Source organism: Macrosteles quadrilineatus, unplaced genomic scaffold (genome assembly GCF_028750875.1).
Source record: "Macrosteles quadrilineatus isolate MER2022 unplaced genomic scaffold, UCM_ALF_1.0 Scaffold_2__2_contigs__length_208266976, whole genome shotgun sequence".
In the NCBI taxonomy this organism is placed as follows: Eukaryota; Metazoa; Arthropoda; class Insecta; order Hemiptera; family Cicadellidae; genus Macrosteles; species Macrosteles quadrilineatus.
Genome location: NW_026542595.1, coordinates 120,448,578 through 120,471,944, shown reverse-complemented (window position 1 = coordinate 120,471,944; position 23,367 = coordinate 120,448,578). Strand labels below are relative to the sequence as shown.

Below are 23,367 nucleotides of genomic sequence, written 5' to 3'. Positions count from 1 at the left end.
AATTTACAGGCATTTTTTTACAATTTTACAGGTGTGTAAACTTGTATTTGCAATAAAGTTATTACAATTTTACATATACCTGTAAAAATGTAAGAATTTTTTACCTAGCTTCTTTGGCCTGTAAACCTTTGTTGCTATTGTACAAGTTATTCTTTTTTAAGACAAAGATGTGGAATAGTGATGATTCTTTTGATCCACAACGTCGAAGAAGGAACTTCAAACTGGAATTTAAAACTAAACAACTACATGTTGTAGATAACATAGTCAAATAAGGAATATATAATTGATGATCACTAAATTAATTAGTTAACTATTGATTAACATTAATTTAATAGACAATCTACTAACTATAAATGCCCCCACCGCAGCAACCCTGCCAACTTAGCAAATTTCCATTTGTCTGAATTGATTTTTAATTAACCTAAATCTATTTAAATAACATTAGGCTTAACGAGTACGTAGGTTTGCTGCTACAAGGCAACTAATAGTGTATTTTCAGTAAAATAATAAATGCTTAGTATAAAATAAATAAATTTGCAAAGTTTGATCAAAATATATCAATAACCAAGCAAACTACAACATTTTACAATATTCTCCATAAGAATAACATGGGAGTCAGACAAATTTAAAGTTTTTTTTTAACTTTCTCCGTTACCAATAACCGTACAAAAATACTTTGATTTACTAAATTATTTGTTTTTTAAACTCTTTAAAAAGGTCTGAAGAGAAATTGGGAAATTTTGTGTTTTGAGGGTCAAAAATTATTTTTTACCCCATAAACCCCCCCCCCCCCCGTAAAACCCCGTTCCCTTGGCCCGATCATGCTGGTTCACGAACTCGTACGAATAAACGTAGATTACACGTTTGTACCAAATTTCATCAAAATCAAATCATTTTTGCTCGAGTAATCGCGCTAACGGACACACACAAACACACAAATATATATGAATTTGGTCGGATGGTGTTTTTGGCGTCAAATCGAAAAAGTAAATCGTTCCCGGGTCTAGGTCTTACCATAATTCCTACGGTAATAGCTTATTCCCTATATGGGAAATTCAAAGACGTATCAGCTGTTAACATTTTTTGTACTTGTTCTTACAAGTATACAAATTATTCTAGCAACACCTGTAACTGATAAATTGTAATTACAGGGACCTGTAAACTGTAAATATGTAAACTTGTACTTGTAGTTTTATGCAATAGGCCCCAGGTGTTGAGCAAAGGATGATTTTTGTTTGTCGGCCCTTGGACATGGGTGATGTTCTTTGTACCTGGTTCCGAATGTCCGTCCAGTTTTTCCTATATAAAAGCTCGGGCAACTAGCACATTTAATTTTGTATACACCTGACTTCTCACTTTTGTCGATTACACGATCAGAAACGTTTAATTTATTAATTGTCTTGTTGTTGGTCTTGAACGCCAATTCGATACCATGTTTTTTCAGTTCTTTCGTAAGTGAGTACTGAATTGAATGTGAGTACTCTACACACACATACTTCTTCTTTTGTGGTTGGACGTCTCCAGACTTTTTGTTTTTCATCTTACTTAATAACCTGTCAATCATATTGCTGTTGTACCCATTAGATAGCGCTATGTGTTTTATCAAATTGAGTTCTTTATTAAAATTGTTGTCTGACATTGGAACATTTAACAATCTATATAACATACTATTATAAGCGGCATATTTCTGTGATGGTGGATGGTATGACGTGTTATGGATGGTTTGGTTTGACGTGGTTGGCTTACGGTAAATGCTGAAATCCAATTTATTGTCCAATTTTTCTATTGTCAGGTCTAGAAAATTCATTTTGTTTGACTCCTCAATTTCCATCGTGAATTTCCCCAAATTGCCCCAAATTTGAAATTCACGATGGAAATTGAGGAGTCAAACAAAATGAAATGTGTTTCAACTATGACGACGCTACTTCAGCTGAATGTTCAACGTCTGACGATGGCATTATAATGCCGAAACGGCCGTAACCCAAGTTACAACAGATTGAGCTGTAGACGAAGGTAAATACCTATTTTTAATTAATATCACAGCTCAGGGGCTAAAAATGGATTTTAACTATTAGTTTAAATTCATTCTTCAAACAGTTTTTGTTTAGTAAGCTAGCTGTTCTTCCTATCCACCACAAAACGCTAAAGCCAGGTAAACTTCTTAAAGTGGAAGTGTAAAATTCAAATTTAAAAGTAGACTATGATTTGAATGATAGTTTAATGTGAAACTATTAAGTTTTTAGCTGAGCAATCTAATTTTGTAGGAACAAGTGGCGCACCCGTTTGCCGTAGCTGTGTTCAAGGACCTGATGTATTGGGATGATTGGAAACAAAACGGACTTTACTCAGCAGACAAAGACCACGGAGTTAGCATACAGGCTGTGGAGACAAACCTACCAGGTCTGATGGATCTTAAGGTAAGTGTTGGAGAAGGGAAATGTACACATTTACAATTCAGTATTATATTATGTTTGGTTAGCTGCAGTATCTGCTGAGGGATTTATCTGCCGAAAAAATCGGCAAAAATATCCACTAAATCAAATAAATTATTGGCTAAGCAAAAAGTCGTGTGATTAACTTACAGTTGAATAATGTCTGTACTTTAAATATAGTGGACCGAGTTGATGAAGTGACTTATTATGTTCGTTAATCCTCTCAGACTGATCAAGGCCACTTAAACTTATACTTTGTTTAAGATATTCTTCAAGTAGGTAATCAAGACGATTTTTATTAGCGAGGTTTATACTAGGTTAATACAGCAAACATTTGAGGAAACCAAAAAAAAGGTAATTTTTATTTTAATAGTGATTATTTTTATGAAAAAAAGAAAAATATGATTTTCTCCAAATCTCAAACAATATAAATACTAGGAATGTGTCGAACCGGAATCTCGAATCCACCGAATCCTAAGAAAAGATAAGGATTCGAGATTCAAGAATAAAAATTTTTTTAAGAATAGAATAATTTTAATGGATCCTATTCCATTCTTCCTGGATTCGACCATCACTAATAAATATAAATTTGGTTAATGTTGTAGTTCTTTTAATCCTGAACAAAATTGCACAACCCCTAACATTGTAAAAATGATGGTTTAAAAATATTGCAAATTTTGTGATTCTACCTATAAATAAAACTCTATAAAATGTCAAAGAAAAAGCACCTAGACATGCCAAGGATAAGTACCCACACACCAACCGTCATCAGAATGGGACCACATGTAGTCTGTCTCTGTAGCTCTCTACACATCCACAAAACGTTATGTCAAGCTAATGGGGGAAAGTATGTGTCAGTTTGCTGATAGTGTTTGTTTGTATGCAGGTGTTTGCTCACAGTCTACAAGAAGGCAGCAACAAGTGCAGCAACAACAAAGACTGTTCACACTTGTGTTTCGCTCATCCCAACAACCAGACTGTTTGCTTGTGTCCAGACGAACTTGTGTTGAGCAACGGACAGTGTTTGTGTCCTGGAGGCAAACCTGCACTGGCTAACGATACTTGTCCCACAGGTAGGTTGAAAGCAGCTATTACTGTAATTGGTATGGAAAAACCTAGACCCGGAACTGATATACTTTTTAATTTTGATGTCTCTATAGGGCAAAAACACTATTCGTTAAAATGTTCATACACAGTGTTAAAAAAAGGGTTATTCTGATGACGGACATATTTTACCTAGTGATTCCTTGGGTCAAAATTTAAAAAAATATCAAGAATAATATTTTTTCCAAAATTGCTTCATTAATCAGATATCCGCCATTTTGTATTTTTACATAAACATTTTTACCTTTGGACTTTTTCAACTGATCTTTATAAAACTTAGTATGTATGTTAAGGTCAGAATCCAACCAGGCAAATGGAAATTCACTTAGTCTGCAGGTTTGCTGCAGGGGAGGGGTATTTCCTTATTTCATGTCATATTTCCACATCCTAAGATATAGGCTTTATCCCAGAATTGTTTTACACATTATTCAGAATGTAGAGGGTTGCGGCATTATAAAAAAAAGATCCATCGATGATTGTGGGATTTAAAACTGGAACCAAAGTCAGCTCTCTACTACTAAACCAGCTCCTTCCCCAGGCTGGAATACTATATATGAAGTAGACATTCCCTTATCAATAATTTAGTACAGCAACCTAGGTGCACAGTGTGATTGTAGTTTTAGAGTGAGATGATCGGTATAGCTTTTGAAGCTTGGAAGGAAAAGGAGTTCTTAATAAAAGTGGTTTAAATACCTGATTCTGACAATACAGTTGTGGAATAATCAACAATTGGATTGCCAGAATCAGGTATTTAAACCTAGTCATTCCTCTATACAATGAAGGCTGAAATAAACTTGAAATTACTCACCGGAGTTTAGGATATAAAAATCATATTCAAAGTTCAGTGTTGGTCCTGGAGATGGGTAGCTGTCACACATCCGAAATTTCGGCCTCCAATTTAGTCCCTTGTCAAGATGCCTAGGTATTTTCCCTCATTGGATTGTATATCGTAGACTTGTCATGACTAACTTAAGTGTTTTTTTTTTTAACAGATGCCAACAAGAAGTGCCCGACAGATCATTTCAAATGTGAAAACGACATTTGTATTCCTGTGCTATGGCGATGTGATGGAGATAACGACTGTGGTGACTTCTCTGATGAGGTGAAAAAGTCACGTAATGTATTATGAGTAGAGGTGTGAGTTTTATTGTGCTGGAACCAAATCTTATGGTTTTTAAATCTGGGTTTTCAATTCAATTTGTTTTGTATGCAATTCATTTATTTATAGCTTTACATCAATATTCTTCACAAATTATTTGTAAAAGTATAATACTACAGTTTTTATTAAACCTCATACAATACAAAACAAATAATCAATACAAACTTATGGTAGAAGTAATACCAATGCCAGTAGTTAAAATAACAACCATTTTATTGGACACCCTCTTATTAATGTAATGTTAAAATGTCACATTTATTTTTTATTCAAAAGACAATATCTTCTGAGATAAGTATAGATTGAGTCAGTTACAACGACGGTGCGTAGGTTAGGTAGTACAAGTAAGACAGTATATTTTCCCCACTACTACCTTGTACATTAAATAGATCTAATGGAAAAAAAAATTTATGACCACAAAATGACAAAAGCGATGGTGGATGGTGAGGGAAGGGTTCTGATAGGCATGTGCATCTTGCTCGTCATTCAAAATGATACCATTGAAAATTATTGAAATTATGTTACTGAATCAAAAACTAACTTTCCTTAAGTTAAAAGTGCATTGGCATTATACATTTTACAAAATATCTTTTACAAGCATATCCAGTAAGCGTGTATCATATGTTAAGTATTGAGTTTGACTTGATTTTATAAAGTCAAGTATTTGCCTCTTCCTATCACTTACTTTCAGCCATGTAGATGAAAAATTAATCCCTTCATTATGTTCCAGATGCATTGTGGGGAAATGACTTGCCAGCCAGACCAATTCCAATGCAGGTGTGTGTGCCACAGTAGTGTGCATTTTCCTCTTTGTTACTTATTCCAAAAGTTGTATTTTTACATTGAGTTGGATTCTAGTATTGTCATTATAGCAAACATTGCGCTTTTTCACACAATTAAGTTTTTTTCAAACCTGAACAACAGTTTTTGCCTTCGATTGTAAAGTAGATCTCATTTGTGAATCCTCCCAAGGTTCTGTAATGTAATGCCAGCCTCTTTTAATCAAGTTTTGCCCATCCACATATGCTACAGATCAGTGCAAGTGTGTAGTGACAAGTTTCAGGATCCCACGACATTGCTGCCTTGGACCCGACAGAGTCACTGACTCACCAAAGTTTTTGACTTATTTGAACATTATCTTTGCCCGTTTGACCGTTGTTTTCGGCTCTTCTGACTATTGTTTTTGTTCTTCTGACCGTTGAGTTACTGATTTCATTGGTTTGTTTGTTTTTTAATCGTCTGTCCGTTTTAGGGTTTTTTTTTACATGATTTTCTCAGCAATCTTGGCAAAACTGTTGCACAAAAACCAATAAACCAAAATTAACTTTTCATGTAAATTCTCCAAACAATCAGTTCTTCCCTAATTGGGATAGTGAGTGTATGTAATCAATACTTGTTTTATTTAGATCCAGTGGCAAGTGCATTTCTGATGAGTGGAGGTGTGATTATGATAAGGACTGCGAAGACGGCAGCGATGAGGAGAACTGCAGTAAGTATCTATTGTAATAAAACTGACAAGAATATATATATATATATGTGGCATAGATTGTATTGTAAAGAAAAGGCCTAGTGGCTGATGAGAATATTTTAAAGGAATAGAGTTTCATTAGCTTCTCTGAAAAAAAATAGAGCCCTTGGGACATACATGAAAAAGGTAATAAAATACTGATATTTTACATAGGGCTCCTTAAATGAATTGGAAAGAATTCTCAGTTATAATTTCAAACTGGAGTATTTTCCAAAACGTTCCCTTTTTCTATTCCGAAATTTTGAAACTCAGAATTCAGAATCATTCTGCTTACAATGCTGAGTTTTTTTTTAACTGTAATTTACACTTTTTACCATTTCAAAACCAATCAATGTTTTTAAGGTATGCTTTTGGAGATTTAAATTATTTGGAGATTTTATCTTACTGTTCAGGCTATTAATTGTTATCTTAGATCGATGATGAATTTTTAATACTTATTAAATCAAATGTAAAGTCCCTTATTTGAATTAAACATCAAGTGTCATTAATTCTAACTCTTTTCTTTTCAGTCAACAGCTGATCTTATGCCTTTGTTTTTGTGTCAAATACTGCTTCCTTAAGGATTACATTGGAATCCAAAATGAATATGTTCCACTTTCATAGTACCTTAGTCAACATAACTCGCAGGCACAATGACGCTTATGTTGACAAACCGTTACCACCAACTAACTATTGGTCCAACTAAACCTCAAAATATCTGGGACCTACAGACTCCTAAATTTCAGTAATGGATAATGTCGGTGATAATATTTTAAAAACCTAATTTCTATCCTCAAGCAAAGCACATGAAACAAGCTACTAGTGACACTTTTATCCCTGGTACTATTAAGTGCTGTCTCCTGTTACAGCTTACGCTGCGTGTACTGCAGGACAGTTCCGTTGTGCCAACCAACGATGTATCTCTGAACGCTGGGTGTGTGATATGGAAGATGACTGTAGAGATGGTTCAGACGAACTCAACTGCAACACCACTGCTCTACCAACTACATGTGGCTGTAAGTGGTTGAATATCCATTACAACTACCAATACTATTACCAATTGAGATGGGAATACCACCTATCTTTTATTTTCACAAACATGAAAAACTTTGTTTGAAACTTTGACAATTTTGCCAAGAAGGGGGGTGATGTTTACAGGTTTTCTGCAGTTGTAGGAGTCAATGATGATCTCGCTGTGAAGATGTTTACAAATATGCCATAACCACTGAAGATGTTCATGATTCTGCATTGACCGCGGAAAACTTTCACGAGCCTGACATGACAACATAAAACCAAGATTCCTCCGGGACCGCAGAAGACGTCCTCGATTCCACCATGATTGTGATAGACATCAGATCTGCAGTTTCGCTCAGCTGCAGAATGTTCGTAATTTGCCCGTGACCGCAAAAGATGCTCACGATATCACTGAGATATAGGGGAGATGATATAACATTTTGTGTATGAACTGATTGGTTTAATTGTTAAAACATTATGAAAATACATTATGAAATTACAATACATATCTGAAAATCAATACTTTCCATCTGGTTTCAGCTGGCTACTTCATGTGTCAAAGCCCTCACTCGTGTATACCTCGGTCATGGAGATGTGATGGTGAGAGGGATTGTCCTGATAATTCTGACGAGGCCAACTGTGAAGGCAATACTTGTGAGAGCTGGCAATTCCAGGTATGTAGATTGTAGAAAAGATGTTAAATTGTAACATTCTATAAGTTCCAGTAAGTGTTTGTTATTATAAGTACTTTTAGGATCAATTCAACATTTTGGATGGCTAAGAGAACCTTCATGTTTCAAGAAGAAAAAAAAAAATAAAATCTTACTTTAAATACAATAATTGGAATATTCACTAGTAGTTGACAACATTTTGACAAAGGAAGCTTTGTGTTAGCCTTTTTAATTCATGCCGTAAGTTGAACAACCAAGAAAAATCCTAGAAACCTAAACCTTTGTGCTTGTTGTTCCATCAGTCACATAATTGTTTTCTTATTGTGTTTAAGAATCACACCGAAAATAATTCTCCACACTAAACAAGCCAGTTGTGCCCTGGGATGCTGTCTAGTACTCTAGTAGGAATGTAGTTAGGTAAAGCAGAAATATTCATCTAGATACACAACCGAGCACAACAAATATTTGTGCGTTCAATGTTTTTACATGAGTTTTAAAATTAAGTCAGATTTTTACTAAAACAAATTTGATTACAGTGCAAGGAGAACCGACGATGCATCTTCCTGGCTTGGCGTTGTGATGGTGATTATGACTGTGGTGGCAGTGACCGCAGTGATGAAGAGAACTGTACTACCACATTGCCTCCTGCAGTGCCTACCAAACCTCCAATATTTACGGTAACTAACATGTTCTGATACCTGCCCAACATAAAAGAGTATTTTGATGCCTCACATTCACATCCTAGGACACAGGCTAGGAAAGGGCTGTGGCATTACCTTCTAGGTAAATCCTGTGGTGATATGGCAGGATTTGAACCCTAGACCTCAGTGGACGAAGTCCAGTCCTCTGCCGCTAGACCAGCTTGCTATGCGAGGAAATAAGTGTTTTATTGTGTATACATTGGTCCAAGGACTTCTCTGGTAGGCCTGAGCGAGCAAAACTCCATTCTTTTAGAAAATATTTCAGAGAGTGCATTTGGTTCACTGTTGAGGGCTACTAGTATTATTTATGAATAAGTAAAATATTTAAACATTTAAGCACCTTTTAATCAAACTAACTAACATGTTCGGCTTAAAACCATAATCACTGTGTTACATAGTAATTAAATAACAAGTAAAGAGAATGTAAACAAAGTCATTTAAAATAATTCATACAATCACAAAAGTACTTATTAGAAAAGTTACTTCAATATAATGTGACTAAAATACTAACACTTATTTAAATAGTAGCACATAATTATCTTACATCTGGACTGTGATAATCCATGGACCTGAGATTGAGTGGTTGAATAGAGACAGGAGCTGAGTTCTACCACATAGACAAATCCATGTTCTAGTGATTAGACGTCGTTTCCGAAATAATAGTAGCTATTCTGTACTATTGGCTTAGCTTGTTGTCTACAAAGTGGTGCTTAGGCATGCACTGTGGATTCGATACTCCCTGGTGTGGATTAACGTCCGCACGAGTGAGTATTACGACTATCCGCAGTACTATCCTGATAATTAGACCAATTCGTATATACCAAGAAAAAATGTGGTTCGGATTCTACTATAAACTGTAGGTCCCTAGTTGCCATTAGCTGTATGGGCTATTAATTAACAGCTGTGTCTAAGGAATGTCGGCCTTAGTCACTAACAAGACTACAAGATCGCGCCACTCATCCTACACTCATCTCCATTCATACTTGGCTTAAAATACCTACTATGTATGGTCACCATTTCATTGAACAGTATAAGCAAAAGAAGTATTAGTAAAAGAAGCAAAACAGTAACAGTATTAGTGAATAAACAACATGATTTCCACATCCAATTACTAACATACTACCGTTCTGTATTTCAGACCAACTGCACTGAATGGATGTTCCAATGCAACAACAAAAAGTGTATCCCGTACTGGTGGAAGTGTGACACTGTCAATGACTGCGGAGACAACTCGGATGAGATTGGTTGTGAGCCGATCACAGGTCCTACTACACATGTTACTCCACCCCCTCCCCCAGTGCAGGGCGTTTGTCAGACACATCAGTTCCGTTGTATCAACGGTGAGTGTAGTGAAAGTAGGGGCATGTGGGCAGAGTTGGGTAAAACCTTTGGCTCTCGAGTCACAGGCCGAAATCGGGTTGCTTAGGAAAATATTTATTTGTAGTACTAAGTATTAACTTTAGTACTAAAATTGTGATCATCTATTAAAGCACGGCGAAAATGTGAACATCATCAGCACTCGTAAACAGCTTGTATTGTCACAGCGACAATTTTTTCCACAACTACGACAAAACCGTTTCAGGTGGCTAAATCGTCAATTTTTGTTTGCACATCTTTATAGACGCTAATGAAAACTCAGCTTGGTTTGATCCGATCCGAGTTAGGATTGAAAATAATTCAGGGACAACAGACTTAGATGTGACTCTTTCTTTACTGCTTGTAGTGCTGTGTATCAAATCTGGACCTTGAGAAAATATAAAAATTTAAGATTTGATTGGCTTGATTTTAGAATTGAATCTCAAATCACATTTTAATATTTTAATTAATAGGTAAACGGTATAAGAACAAAGAGAAAGAATAAGCTAAGTTATCATTATCGTATTTTACAACTGTTGTTATTATCGTTAACACTATGGTTTTATACTTTGTTATGAGTTATCTAATCTTTTTATCAACATTTATCTGCCCTAAAACAGCATGTGGCCGTAGCCTATGACTAGTAGTAGGTACTAAAATTTATATTTATCTGTTCTTTACATGATTTTTTTTATGATTTGGATTTTTTATTGAGTTAAAGTTTAAGTAAGCTGTAATTTTAAACGATACAGTTCTTATTACTGAACCAAGAGTAATGACTTAACATGTCATGAATGCGCAATAGCCTAATAATTGTATTTTGATGGTGTAATATGCAAATTATCATATTAACGTCCACGTATACAGTTTTATACTTTTTATGGATTTTTATGTCATGTTGAATTAATTGTGATCCCCCCCCCCCCCCCCCATTAATCCGATTAATCGAGATTCTACTGTAAGTAATGTCTTGTATTTTGTTTGATCATTATGTGAGTACATAGTTAAAGGAGATAAATAAACTCATTTAATTTAATTTTACTGTACTATTGCATTTACTTTACTTACTTACTGTGTGTCTTTGATTCAGGCGATTGCATCCAGGATTCTTGGGTTTGTGACGGCATCAAAGATTGTGACAAAGGAGAAGACGAAGAACATTGTCAAGGTTTGTTTGGTATTTCCTTTTTCTCATGCTTCACTAATCTCTCTCGTAAAATGTGCACGCTTGTGCGTGAACCGTAAACTTAATCTAATAGAAAACTTAAAGAATACAGTATGGATAAATAACTATTACCATTGACATTGGCTTATGATCACTGAAATAGACAATGGACCTGCTATCCTATTTTTATTCATAACAACTTAGTAGAAGGAGCCACTCAGAGAGTGCTACTGTCTAGAATTCCATTTTTTGTTACTGAGATCAGTTTGACTTAGTTAAAAAGTTGACTTATTTATCTCAAATCAGTAATTTACACCAGAGATTCTGTCAGTGGATCAATTAAAGTACGTCCAATTTGATTTAAAAACCAACGACAACTTCAACATGATGGAACAGTCAAAGCTACTACTCACCGTCAAATGATATCTTGTTTGAGAGATGGTATACACTGTTGTGTGTTTTGTAGGTACTGTGCCGTGTGACCCATCCAAGGATCAGTTCAAATGTCGTACAGACGGATCATGTATCCCTCTTAGGCAAGTCTGTGATGGCATCGTACAATGTCCAGACTTCAGTGATGAGATGTCTTGTGTGCCTGGCGCTGCTCCTGGTAATTATCTCCTTGAAGAAGTAGAAAATAGTTAACGTAGTGATGTGTTGGTTACAATTTTCATTGGTTTGGTTTCGGTTTTGTTTTTTATTGGTTACCACGCACTTACCTCCCGTTTTAGTCTATAGCCACACTAATCATCATTGTCTTAAAGCATGATTATCTACCACAACATTTTGGACGTGATCATCTGTGCAATCTCATAAATAAATCTCATTGTCACCCATGATTAATGGCAAATTCTTTTACGCCCCCTCCCCACCCCCGAGTCAAGAGAACGTTGCAATTGCAATATATGACATGATCATAGCAAAATTATTGTCCCTCAACCAATAAATTGAAACCATCATTGCCATGGCTCCTGGTTTCGGGTTTTTTCTAAAACCTGATAAAACTGTTAATTAACTAAACTTCATGTTGTGTTGTTTATTCCGAATCACGTTGACAATAATATTGTAAAAAGGTTAAAATACCTGTAACTGCCTCGTGATTCCTCTGTTCCTGTACTGGACTACGCGCGTTTCGATGTATTCACATCATCATCAGGTCACAAACTTGAAGAACTTAAACCATTCTTGAATTGGTCGCGTCAAAGTTTACAAAAAAAAATACACTAAACATTTAAAAAACAGGGACAAAAACTGTAGGCCTACAGACACTGGTGTGCACATGACGGGTGCCGAGTCTCGACTGGTTCAGGAGCTGAACTTTGTCCCCTGGCCGCCTTTATCACGGTCCTTGTCCAACTTTATGAGTGATTCAAATAGAATATTAGTTTGCAGAGTGCTTTTGTCATTTAATATGTCCTGGGGATTGTTTTTTGCGGCTTTATAAATTTCAAACTGTTCTAGAGCTGTCATGATCCTGCCTTTGTTGCAAATGTGCAATGGTTTTAAGTTTGTTTCCAAATTGGTATAGTTGTGGTTGTTTAGTACCAGATGTTCGGCATAATTAGTCCAAGGTGCAAATCCAAGGTGCAAAAATCTAATTATGCCGAACATCTGGTACTAAACAACCACAACTATACCAATTTGGAAACAAACTTAAAACCATTGCACATTTGCAACAAAGGCAGGATCATGACAGCTCTAGAACAGTTTGAAATTTATAAAGCCGCAAAAAACAATCCCCAGGACATATTAAATGACAAAAGCACTCTGCAAACTAATATTCTATTTGAATCACTCATAAAGTTGGACAAGGACCGTGATAAAGGCGGCCAGGGGACAAAGTTCAGCTCCTGAACCAGTCGAGACTCGGCACCCGTCATGTGCACACCAGTGTCTGTAGGCCTACAATTTTTGTCCCTGTTTTTTAAATGTTTAAATGTTTTGTGTATTTTTTTTTGTAAACTTTGACGCGACCAATTCAAGAATGGTTTAAGTTCTTCAAGTTTGTGACCTGATGATGATGTGAATACATCGAAACGTGCGTAGTCCAGTACAGGAACAGAGGAATCACGAGGCAGTTACAGGTATTTTAACCTTTTTACAATATAATTAACTAAACTTTGAAAACCGACCCATCCCTAGTACGTATGAATATTGTATTGTTTTGTTGAAATATATATGAAAATACATTATAGAATACAATCAGTGGTATTACAAATCAACAAATCCCTAGTAACAAGTCTTACAGCCACAAGATGGATTATTTATTGTCTCCTATTTCTACTGTATACTTCCAAGCCCCCTGCAACAGTTCTATCCACAGTACGAAATTAATTAATAAAGTGGCGTTCACTGAGTGGAAGCTTCATTCTACCTTTTCCTTGATAAAGAGGAGCAAGCCGGTTGAGTAAGAAAGCGTGGGACTTCAGTTTGAAAGTCCTGCATTAAAAAAAACGCCAACCACCAATGGATTATTAGTGATGTTGCACCCTTGGCCTAACCTGAAGTAATGTGTAAAATGGTTCTGGGCTAGAACCTAGTGTCCTAGGATGTGACTGTAAGGGCAGGAAGACTCCCAGAAGCTAAAACTAACACGTCAAGATTCTACAGTATATTTACATGTTTCAGCTCCTGCCGGCCCGAGCTGCCAGGAAGGAATGTTCCCATGCGATAATAACCGTTGCCTACCTTTAGCAATGCTGTGTGACGGACATGTCGACTGTTATGACGAGTACGATGAGAAGGACTGTAACAACACCAGCAAGGTTTATCAGGTAATCTGACTGTTATCATGGATAAGGATTTATGAAAAATAAATATTTCAAATTTCGTTTTGTAGTGGTTTATTTTTATTTTTTTATCATAATATTGTAATTATTGTTGACAGAATAGTCAATTATAACATTTCTTAGGGTTTTCATCGCTAATAACTGAAGCCCGCCAGATATTGTTAATTCAATTCTGTACATAATGAATAAAGCTATTTTGATTAAATGTGGTCATACAGGTGCTGAGGTTTGGTGTGGAGAAGAGCATGACCAACGCGACCAGCATCAAACTGTACTGGTGGTTGCCGTTGTCTCCTAAACAGTTTGAGTTCCTACCTACCTACAGAGTGAACACACCCAAAAGTCCTTGGGTTAATACCACCTGGACAACACAGACTGAGTATACATTCACTGGGCTCAGGCCGTACACACCTTACAACCTTACGGTGTACGTGCGTAACACGGCTACCAAGGAAGTGTACCCGGCTGCCAAGTTTATGGCGGCCATGACAGAACAAGCAGGTATTTACAAGTTTCATATTTTGTGTTGACAAATTGAATAATTTATAAATAAAAAACTTTTAAAACAAAACGTTTTTAAACGCATTAAAAAGTAGAAAATAATTTATAAATATGTGGAGAGTATAAATACTTGTAAGATTTAAAACGAAAAACGTGGGGTGCATGCAATAGTTAATTTACAATTACCTTCACCTATTGAACTAATGTATTATTATAAATTGCTTGCACCCCACGTTTTTCGTTTAAAATCTTACAAGTATTTATACCATCCACATATTTATAAATTATTTTCTACTTTTTAGTTTTTAATGTGTGTGGATGTTAAATCTATTTCAAGCATCTATTATTCTATATCAGATTAAGACAGATAAGACAGAGGCATGTGATAAATCTAAGGGTTATTTGAGTTTATTTTCATATAATTATGTATTAGATTGAATGTATGGCCTACCTACTAACTATAAATATATCAATCTATTTAATTTATTGTTTACTTTATAGAATACAAAATAAATAACCATTGGCATTATTAACAAACACCTTTATATCTGCAATCAGATTGTTTATCTTTTATTTTGAAATGTTTGTTTGTGTAAAGAATCTCTTGGGAGCATAACCTGTACGTCTTAACCTCTGCTCTTTGAACTGTCAAATTTAAGTATTTACAGCTAACTTAAATTTAATTGATATGTTTACATTCTTTCAAAATGTAAACATGGAAAATCTGGAAGCCCATGGGGTGTAGCCCAAGGGAAATATGAAGGTTAAATTATATAATATTGCATTGTCGTCCATTTGTGAGCTATGTTTAAAGTCTCTAGCTCATCGGGAAGTATCAACATTTTCAAAAAGCGAGTTAATAAAAACAAGCCCATGGGGCGTAGCTCAAGGGAAATATGAAAATTAAATGATATAATATTGCATTGTCTTCCATTTGTGAGCTCTGTTTCAAGTTTCAAGTCTCTAGCTCATCGGGAAGTTAGTATAAAATTGATTTCAAAATTTGTACCGGACAAGAAAGCGAGCTAATAAAAACGTTTTGAAAATACATTGTTACAAAGTCATTAAATACCATGCTGCAAAGCCAATTATGGCTAGTACGCAGCTTACAAAAAAACAGGAAAATCTAGTCAAAACTCCACATGTGCACATTTTTTCTACATTGAAACACTTTTCTGCACACATATTAATTAAGTCAACTGGCAACAGTTCCTCCAGAAACATAATCACTGAACACAGTTCATACTTGGGTTTGTAACGGTAGGAACCTCTGCTACTTGAGGTACTCACTGTTTCTTTGAGTGAGGTAGCCCAGGAATAAAACAGCACTCGCCTACAAAACCAAACTTTATTATTACACAAGACAATAAAGACAAAGATAAGTAACAAACAATAGCTAGAGTAGACTGGAACCGTATAAATCAATTAGTTAGAAACTGAACCCTAATTTAGAAAAGACTAAACTCCAATTTTGAAAACCCTTAACGTTGTCTTACCTGGACCCATCCAGCTCCCCTGCACGACCCTGTCCTCCAGCACACCACTCTTACCACTTCACATAGAACTAACCCCCTGAACAAGTACACTGACCTCTTCAGTAGGTCAGCCCAACATGTTATTGTTTAACAATACCACCAGCCTACTCGCACAACATTGCCAAACACTTCCTCTTCACAAATTTTGACACCTTTCTATAACAGGTTCATACTTTTATACGACCCGTAGGATTGGGATCTGAATAGGATAGTAGTGAATGAAGTAAGGAACACGGTGTTTCAACTAGCTTGCTTTGCTGTGACAGGAACTCGATAGAATTCTTATTCACATACAACCTTTGTATTAGAAAAAAAAAAACTTGACGACAGCTTGTCTATTTACATGTTAACCCTGATATACAAAAGGGTTATACTAAGATTAGTGTTGCGCAGCGCCACAAGCGCCTTGGAATGTGTCAGTACGCCAACTCAGCGCCAACCAGGTGATAGTCAGCTGGATGGCACCTCACCAGACCAACGGACCAATCACCAGCTACTCTGTATGTATGACACCTCCAGTGCCACCTATGTGTAAGGAGGTGCACGGGAGCAAGACTCAGACATTGATTGACTCTGACTTCAACACCGACAGTGCCTACTCTTTCTGGGTAAATAGTAGTGTGATAATGATGTAGATGTTGGAAGAGTAAGTAGGTGAGCAATGGAAGTTCAACACTGCAACCTAAGAAAAAAGCTGCAGGTAGTTGAATTAAATTTCAAATTCACTTTATTGTCACATAAAAACATTTGTACATAGCAAAGCTATTAAACTGGTGACATTGTCAATTCAATCTTAACCTAAAAATACAACTGCAAAACATTTTTGTCTGAATTTTAAACTGTTTTTAGAGAAATGAAAGATACATATAATAATAACTTGCTTAATTTCGTAAAAAGTCACTTACAGAGTAAAATACTTGGTTTAAAAGATAATTTTTGAGGGTATCCTTAACAGTTTTTAAACGGATTTGACTTTTAATGTTAACAGCCCCCTTAAAGCTCAAAAGTTTACTTGATGTGTTGCCTGCCAAGGGGTCTTATCAGAAAAACATAGACTTCTTCAGGACAAAGTAGACCTTTGGAGGAGAAAGTAGACTCCTTAGGAGAAAGTAGACTCCTTCAGAAGAAGTAGAATCCTTAAAGAGAAAGTAGACTTCTTCAGAAGAAGTAGACTCTTTAAACAAAAAGTAGACTTATTGAGTAGAAGTAGACTCCTTAAGGAGAAAGTATACTTCTCCAGAATAAACCGACTTCTCCAGAATAAGAAGACTTATTTAGAAATAAGTAGACTTATGGATATTAAGTAGACTTTTCCAGAAGAAAGGATACTTCTCCAAAAGGAAGTAGACTTCTTCAGGAGAAAGTAGACTTTTCCAGGTGAAAATGGCCTTCTCAGTAGACTTTGGAGGGGTTAAATAATAATTACAATGGGTTGTGATCAACAACCTTAAACGGTTTCGGAAGATTCATAAAGCAAATAAATGTTTGTCCTAAAACAAAACCAAAGAATTAAAAATTTATTTCTAACTTTTTTTTATTTGTTGGCCCCTTTTAGATATAGAAGCTTTACTGTACTGTAACAATTCATGCACAGTACTGCTTATTCCAACAAAACTACAATGGAGTAGGAATAAACTTGTCAAATATTGTATCAAGATCCAAATAGTTTACTTTTTAATATGTCTAGTGTCAAAGGAGGCATTGAAATCCAATTTTCTACTCAACAATACTGGAGTTAGGCATTAAACATTTTATAAGCCTGCCAAATAGTTAACAAAATAATATTGTTGATTTTACTTGATTGTTTTATTGTTGATTACTTCACAACATGCATCTTATGAACAATGTTTTCCCCTCAACTCAGGTGAAAGCAAAGAACTCAATGTACGAGTCGAATAGTTCGGTCGTATCAGTGTTGAAACTTGATGAGTCAGCAAGACTTGAGCCGATAACAGACCTGCATGTTGAGACACGTTCCAACACGTCGGTGACACTTGTCTGGAGCGAGATCAAACACGCCACCAAGTATCACATCATACCTAAGGCGTTGAGTCTCGTGTTCCCAGACTTACCTACATTGGAAGCTGCCGCGTCTAGATATACAGGTAAGTTGAGGTCTTGTGTAATTTTAATTTACACCGTAGTGAAACTTATAGAATATCCTACAAAAAACGATCAGTGCTAGTAAATTTTGTAATCCTCGTTATAATTATGTATTTATCACACTCACTATAATTCAATTAAACAATGATAAGGTGTACCAACTTTGTGAGACAGTTTAAAAAAATATAAATGAGATATTGAGACACTAAATCATGTAAATACATTTTTAAGAATTTGCTCCCACGTGTATAATTGGGCAAAATGGTAGTAGACATTATTTATTTATTTACAACTAATTTTCGTTTGTATTTTTAACATTATGTTTCTGTTTAATTTGTGCATCGATGTTTGTTAAAAACCGAGATCTGGTTTCAGTATTGCTTACAACATGTTTTATATTGCAGTTACGAACCTTGCACCTGGCACTGATTACTCATTTGAGGTGATACCTTTCAACCAACATTATGAAGGGAGACCAGCTTCTATCACCACCAGAACTAATGGTAAGGATTGTTATTGTTTATTTTCAATTCAGAGGGATTAGACAATTTTGAATCCACCACTGAGTGACACATGATCTAATGGAAAAGATTTGCATGTTTGTTTGACATGCTCGTAAGTAATCGAACACCAATTTGAGTAATCTTATGCTTTTCTATTCAGGTTATTTTTCGGTCTTGGGTCAACTGACTTAACCGTCTTTATCAGGGTGTCCACCGACCGGGAAAACCGAGAATCATGGGTGATTTTTTTGAACCGGGAAAAACCTGGAATTATGCGTGAATTTTGTATTTTATCGGAAATTTTCAATTTGCCGCGATCGCGCATGAAGATAACATTTCCCTGACCGCGGGAAACGATGATGATGTACAAACTGCGTGGGATTTGTTAGTGATTTTGCCGCGATCGCGCATGACGACGATGACGTATCCGTTAACGCGGGAAACAACAATGACGTTTCCGTGACCGCAGGAGACGACGATGACGTTTCCGTGACCGCGGAAGATGAAGATGACGATGACGTTTCCGTGACCGCGGGAGATGACGATGACGTTTCCATGACTGCGGGAGACGACGATGTCCTTTCCGTGACCTCGGGAGACGACGATGACGTTCCCGTGACCTCTGGAGACGACGATGACGTGTCTGTGACTGCGGGTGTCGACGATGATGTTTCCGTGACCGCGGGTGACGACGATGACGTTTCCGTAACTGCGACAATGAATGTTGACAATGAAGTTTTTTGTCTAGAAATCAATCAATCAATCAATCAATAAAATCTTTATTCAATATTAGTACTCTGTACATAGAATGGTGTCAATATTAATTAACACGTTGACTGCGCGCGCTGACTATACAGGCGCTTCCCAGTGGCGGGCGAAGCCCCGGCGCGCAACCGAATCAGCGAACGCAATTGGCATTCAAATATTTCAGTCTGACGAATCACAAAAGAGCAGTGGTGACTGTGCTGCGTTACCCCGCAAGTGGATGTAGTTCACTGAAACACCGAAAGGTAGCAGCACTGCACGGATCCGTATCCAGTGCCTTTGTAATGTGGGTTGAGTAGAAAAAATCCCCAAAACCGGGACAAAAGAATTGCCAGACAGGATTTTACGGGAGATTTTAGTACCAACCTACACCAAAGTAAAGCTCGCATTCTAAGCTGGCAGGCTGGCAACGATTATAACGTCTCCGTCTGAGGCTAAGCTCACACTGACTCAATATATTTCTGTTGGTCTGGTGCCGACTTTTGTCGGCGCGCGCCACCTGGGAGCGCTGGCGACGCCGACTGACGCCGACCAAAGTCGGCATGCGCAGTCAACGTGTTAATACTAAGATACATTATAACTAAGATTGGTTAATACTAAGGCTGTAAAAACAAAAGATATAGTTATATGCATGAAAAGAAAAACAGAACTAAAAACTTTCTTTACACATCATTTTTACATGGGAATTCGGAGAAAGAATATAATGTTAAATCAATAAGATATTTTTTTAGTTGATTTTTGAATTTATTAATATTTTTCTCAGATTTAATGGCTTTTGGTAACATATTATAAAATTTTGACCCCATATACATTGGCTTTTTTTCATAAAATCCAAGTTTATGTTTGTCCAAGTTTTATTTTGAATTTTTGTAATATCTTCATTTACCTTTAAAGTGGTGTATTTATTTAATGTGTTTAGAAGGATTTAAAACTTAAATTGGCTTCCTGCAATTTTTGTAATTTCTGCATTATTATTTCTGTAGGCTACTTGAAAAACAACTCATAACTCCAAAATTACATACTATTTGAAAGTACATAAAGACAGGGGTTGGTGTAGTAATCCCTCAGAAAATTTGGTAAAATTGAAATTATCAGTATTAAGAATCGATTTTCCAGGTGTCTGTGCAGAGATTTGATAAATAATTTTGTTACCGACATATCACTTTTTTTAAGAAGTTTGTAATAAATTACAGGTTTAAGGATTAGTTTTTAATTTTTCGGATTGTTTTATCAGTAATATATAAAAATTGAATACTTGTGTCAGGCAATATTACAGCAATCAAAAATTTTGTTTCTTTAACTGATAATGCTCTTTCCGATAACTAAAATAGCGAGCTGTGTTAGTGCTAAACAGCATTGTCGGAGTTGACGCAAAACACGTTGGAAATTTTAGTATAAAATGTACTACCTGAACTACCTGGAATTTTTTTTACTCATGAATTACTCATGAATTTTTTCTGGTTGGCCTGGTGGACTCTCTGTTTATGTATTAAAGTCGACAGAAACACATCATCGATATTGGTCAAAGCAAAATGTTTACCTATCAATCTTTGAAATAAAAAAGTTAGGTTTTTTTAAGTGTTATCCTATCCCTCAGTCTGGAAACCAAAAGTTTGTATGTAATAAGTTGACATTCCATTTAGTTTTTTGTTTTTTATACTCGCTTGTCAACTAGGCTTTGCCATATTATATCCCTATAGCCTACAGTTTCCCTTCCCCCACAATCTGCCATCCTGCCATCCGACTCCTCTTTTCTTCTTACACCTCTTCACCTAATCTATCCATCTTCTTCTAGATCTTCCTTTCTCCTTCCCTTTTCATCTTCATCTATCTTCATCAACTCATAATTTCCCAAAAATGTTTTCACCTCACGTGTCCAAACCAAAACCTTAGTCTTAGTTAGTATCTTTAAGTCTTCAACTGTCACCTTGTCTAATCTATTTGTTACTAACTCTTTGCCCCTATAAACTTGTGATAACTTTACAGTTTGTATTTATTCCTCTAAGCAGTATCCAATTGGATTGACGAGTGTGAGTTGACTCAGGGTCTGATGTTATAGGAGAACCACTGCCTCGTATTGATGAGTTGCACGTAGAAGTGGTGAAGGCTCATGGAACCTCTATCAAGATCGGCTGGAGTCCGCCAGTGGACAACCGCAAGATGGATTGGCAATATGGTGTATACTATGGACTGACCATGAAGGAGTTGTCGTCTAAAGGTAAACAAAAACGTTGCAGTATGGGTGCTTGTGACTGATATGACAGTTAATACGGGACTTTCTCTTTCAGATTTTAAATAGTTAAATTTGTGATGAAATAAGGTTGTACAGCACAAAAATAGCAATGAGTTACTTGGGGTAACCGTGTGCAAGTTGCACATGTTTATAAGGATTAAAACTTGGGTCCAAAGCTTAACAAATAGTGGAAGACTCTTTTAAGGTTTGTCGCTAAATACAACGACATGAAAAAGTATAAAAAAATATCATATTTGTTTAAGACAGTTTGTTAGATAAATATAACTACTAATTTACAATTTGTTAATTTTAGATCCATGCCATAATTTACTTACTTTAATCAGGCTGCAAAATTTTCAATCATAATGTCGAGCAGTACTAAACCTTAAAAAGCGTCCTCTGGAATTAAATTAAATATAATAATAGGTTAAATACCTTGTTTACGTCCTCAATCCATGTCGTCTTTTATAATGACTATAGTTTCGGGGCCAACAGCTCCATTGTCAAATTTTCTGTCTTGTTAATTACTATTGATAGCATTGGTCACCGTTGAAGTTCACATATACACATACACTGACACACGAAACATTTATATTTACACGTAACATTGAGAATTTATACTTTTGGCCGGCCTAAACAAAAGTGATTACATCATTGTGCGGATCGGTAAACTGACTGACTAACTTGTTTGTTGTTGTCAATAAAGCACTTTTTCATTTCATATTTGTGACATCTCTTTCGTAGGAGCTAGACTGACTACAACCAACACCTCAGCCACAGTACGAGATCTTGCTGCTTGCGAGTCATTCATAGTGAGTGTAGGGCTGGTCGGACCTCTAGGAGTGGGACCGCTCAGTTCAAGCCCAGCCACAATCAAGACACAATTCAACGCTAGAGCTCCACCCAAGGCACTACGTGTTATGGCTGATCCCCACAACGACACAGCTATGAGCGTCACATGGAGTGCCAGTTGTACCCACGTGTCACAGGCTATTGCCTACGAGGTGAATGTCCCACCTGCACATCCTAGGACGCTAGGTTCTGGCCTTAAATTGTTATACACATTACTTCATGCTAGGTCTAGCAATTCCGATTGATCTAGGGATCTGAAATTTTGTATGATTATCGGTCTTGGTCCTTAACCACGCAAAAAACCCACGAGTTTGCCAAAGGCGAGTTTTCTAATAGCTGCAGTAGTGGCTCTGAAATTGTAGCAAGTGCATAGGGTTCTAGATTTGAGTTCGTGAACCTGCATGATCGGACCAAGGCTGTATGTTTGATAGATTAGTATATTTTATAATTATAAATCAAGAAACAATTAAACTTTTAGTGTAACACACTAAAGTTTTTGTCGAGTACACATGGAGAAATTAACCAGGTTAATCATTGGTTTTATCTTGATTAATGTTTGTTTACAGATTACAGTCACTGAGGTTAACCTGGGCTTGACAGCAGCCTACAGATTGGCACCCACTGCTTCCGTTGATTTGCAACACACTTTCTACATACAATATGGTGGAGGATACAATGTATGCATCTCAGCGGCTGTCAAGGTAAAGTGAACATTCCAAGTCAAACCTACTTTGGTCAAAAACGCTGTCAGTCCCAGTAAAATTACCAACCAACCAACTAAGCCCTTCTCACAAAAATCCTTGAAACCTAGGTCCTTGCGTTTCAAAATTAGTTACTACAGTAGAACTCCAATTATCCGAACTCCAATTAACCGAATCTCCAATTATCCGAATCGCTTATTTCAACAATTTTAAAAACGTAAAGCTACAGTAATAAGTTTTGCAAAATATCAAAGAATTGTTATTAAACACATTTAGCCA

The 23,367-nt window shown here is 36.2% G+C and overlaps 1 protein-coding gene across 5 annotated transcripts in view; it reads left to right on the top strand.

The window, feature by feature from the left end:
- LOC128988086 (sortilin-related receptor-like) overlaps positions 1 to 23,367 on the top strand; it is a 71,066-nt gene that overhangs the window by 35,199 nt on the left and 12,500 nt on the right. For all 5 annotated transcript variants that reach the window (XM_054409285.1, XM_054409283.1, XM_054409282.1 and 2 more), the window contains 19 exons: positions 2,265 to 2,417; positions 3,319 to 3,505; positions 4,529 to 4,638; positions 5,423 to 5,469; positions 6,099 to 6,181; positions 7,069 to 7,215; positions 7,754 to 7,887; positions 8,421 to 8,561; positions 9,724 to 9,925; positions 11,032 to 11,109; positions 11,573 to 11,716; positions 13,735 to 13,880; positions 14,114 to 14,396; positions 16,325 to 16,539; positions 17,796 to 18,036; positions 18,439 to 18,537; positions 21,362 to 21,520; positions 22,280 to 22,539; positions 22,954 to 23,088. In XM_054409285.1, coding sequence (XP_054265260.1) covers positions 2,265 to 2,417; positions 3,319 to 3,505; positions 4,529 to 4,638; positions 5,423 to 5,469; positions 6,099 to 6,181; positions 7,069 to 7,215; positions 7,754 to 7,887; positions 8,421 to 8,561; positions 9,724 to 9,925; positions 11,032 to 11,109; positions 11,573 to 11,716; positions 13,735 to 13,880; positions 14,114 to 14,396; positions 16,325 to 16,539; positions 17,796 to 18,036; positions 18,439 to 18,537; positions 21,362 to 21,520; positions 22,280 to 22,539; positions 22,954 to 23,088 — 2,964 coding nt within the window. The remainder of the gene's footprint in view (positions 1 to 2,264; positions 2,418 to 3,318; positions 3,506 to 4,528; positions 4,639 to 5,422; positions 5,470 to 6,098; positions 6,182 to 7,068; positions 7,216 to 7,753; positions 7,888 to 8,420; positions 8,562 to 9,723; positions 9,926 to 11,031; positions 11,110 to 11,572; positions 11,717 to 13,734; positions 13,881 to 14,113; positions 14,397 to 16,324; positions 16,540 to 17,795; positions 18,037 to 18,438; positions 18,538 to 21,361; positions 21,521 to 22,279; positions 22,540 to 22,953; positions 23,089 to 23,367) is intronic.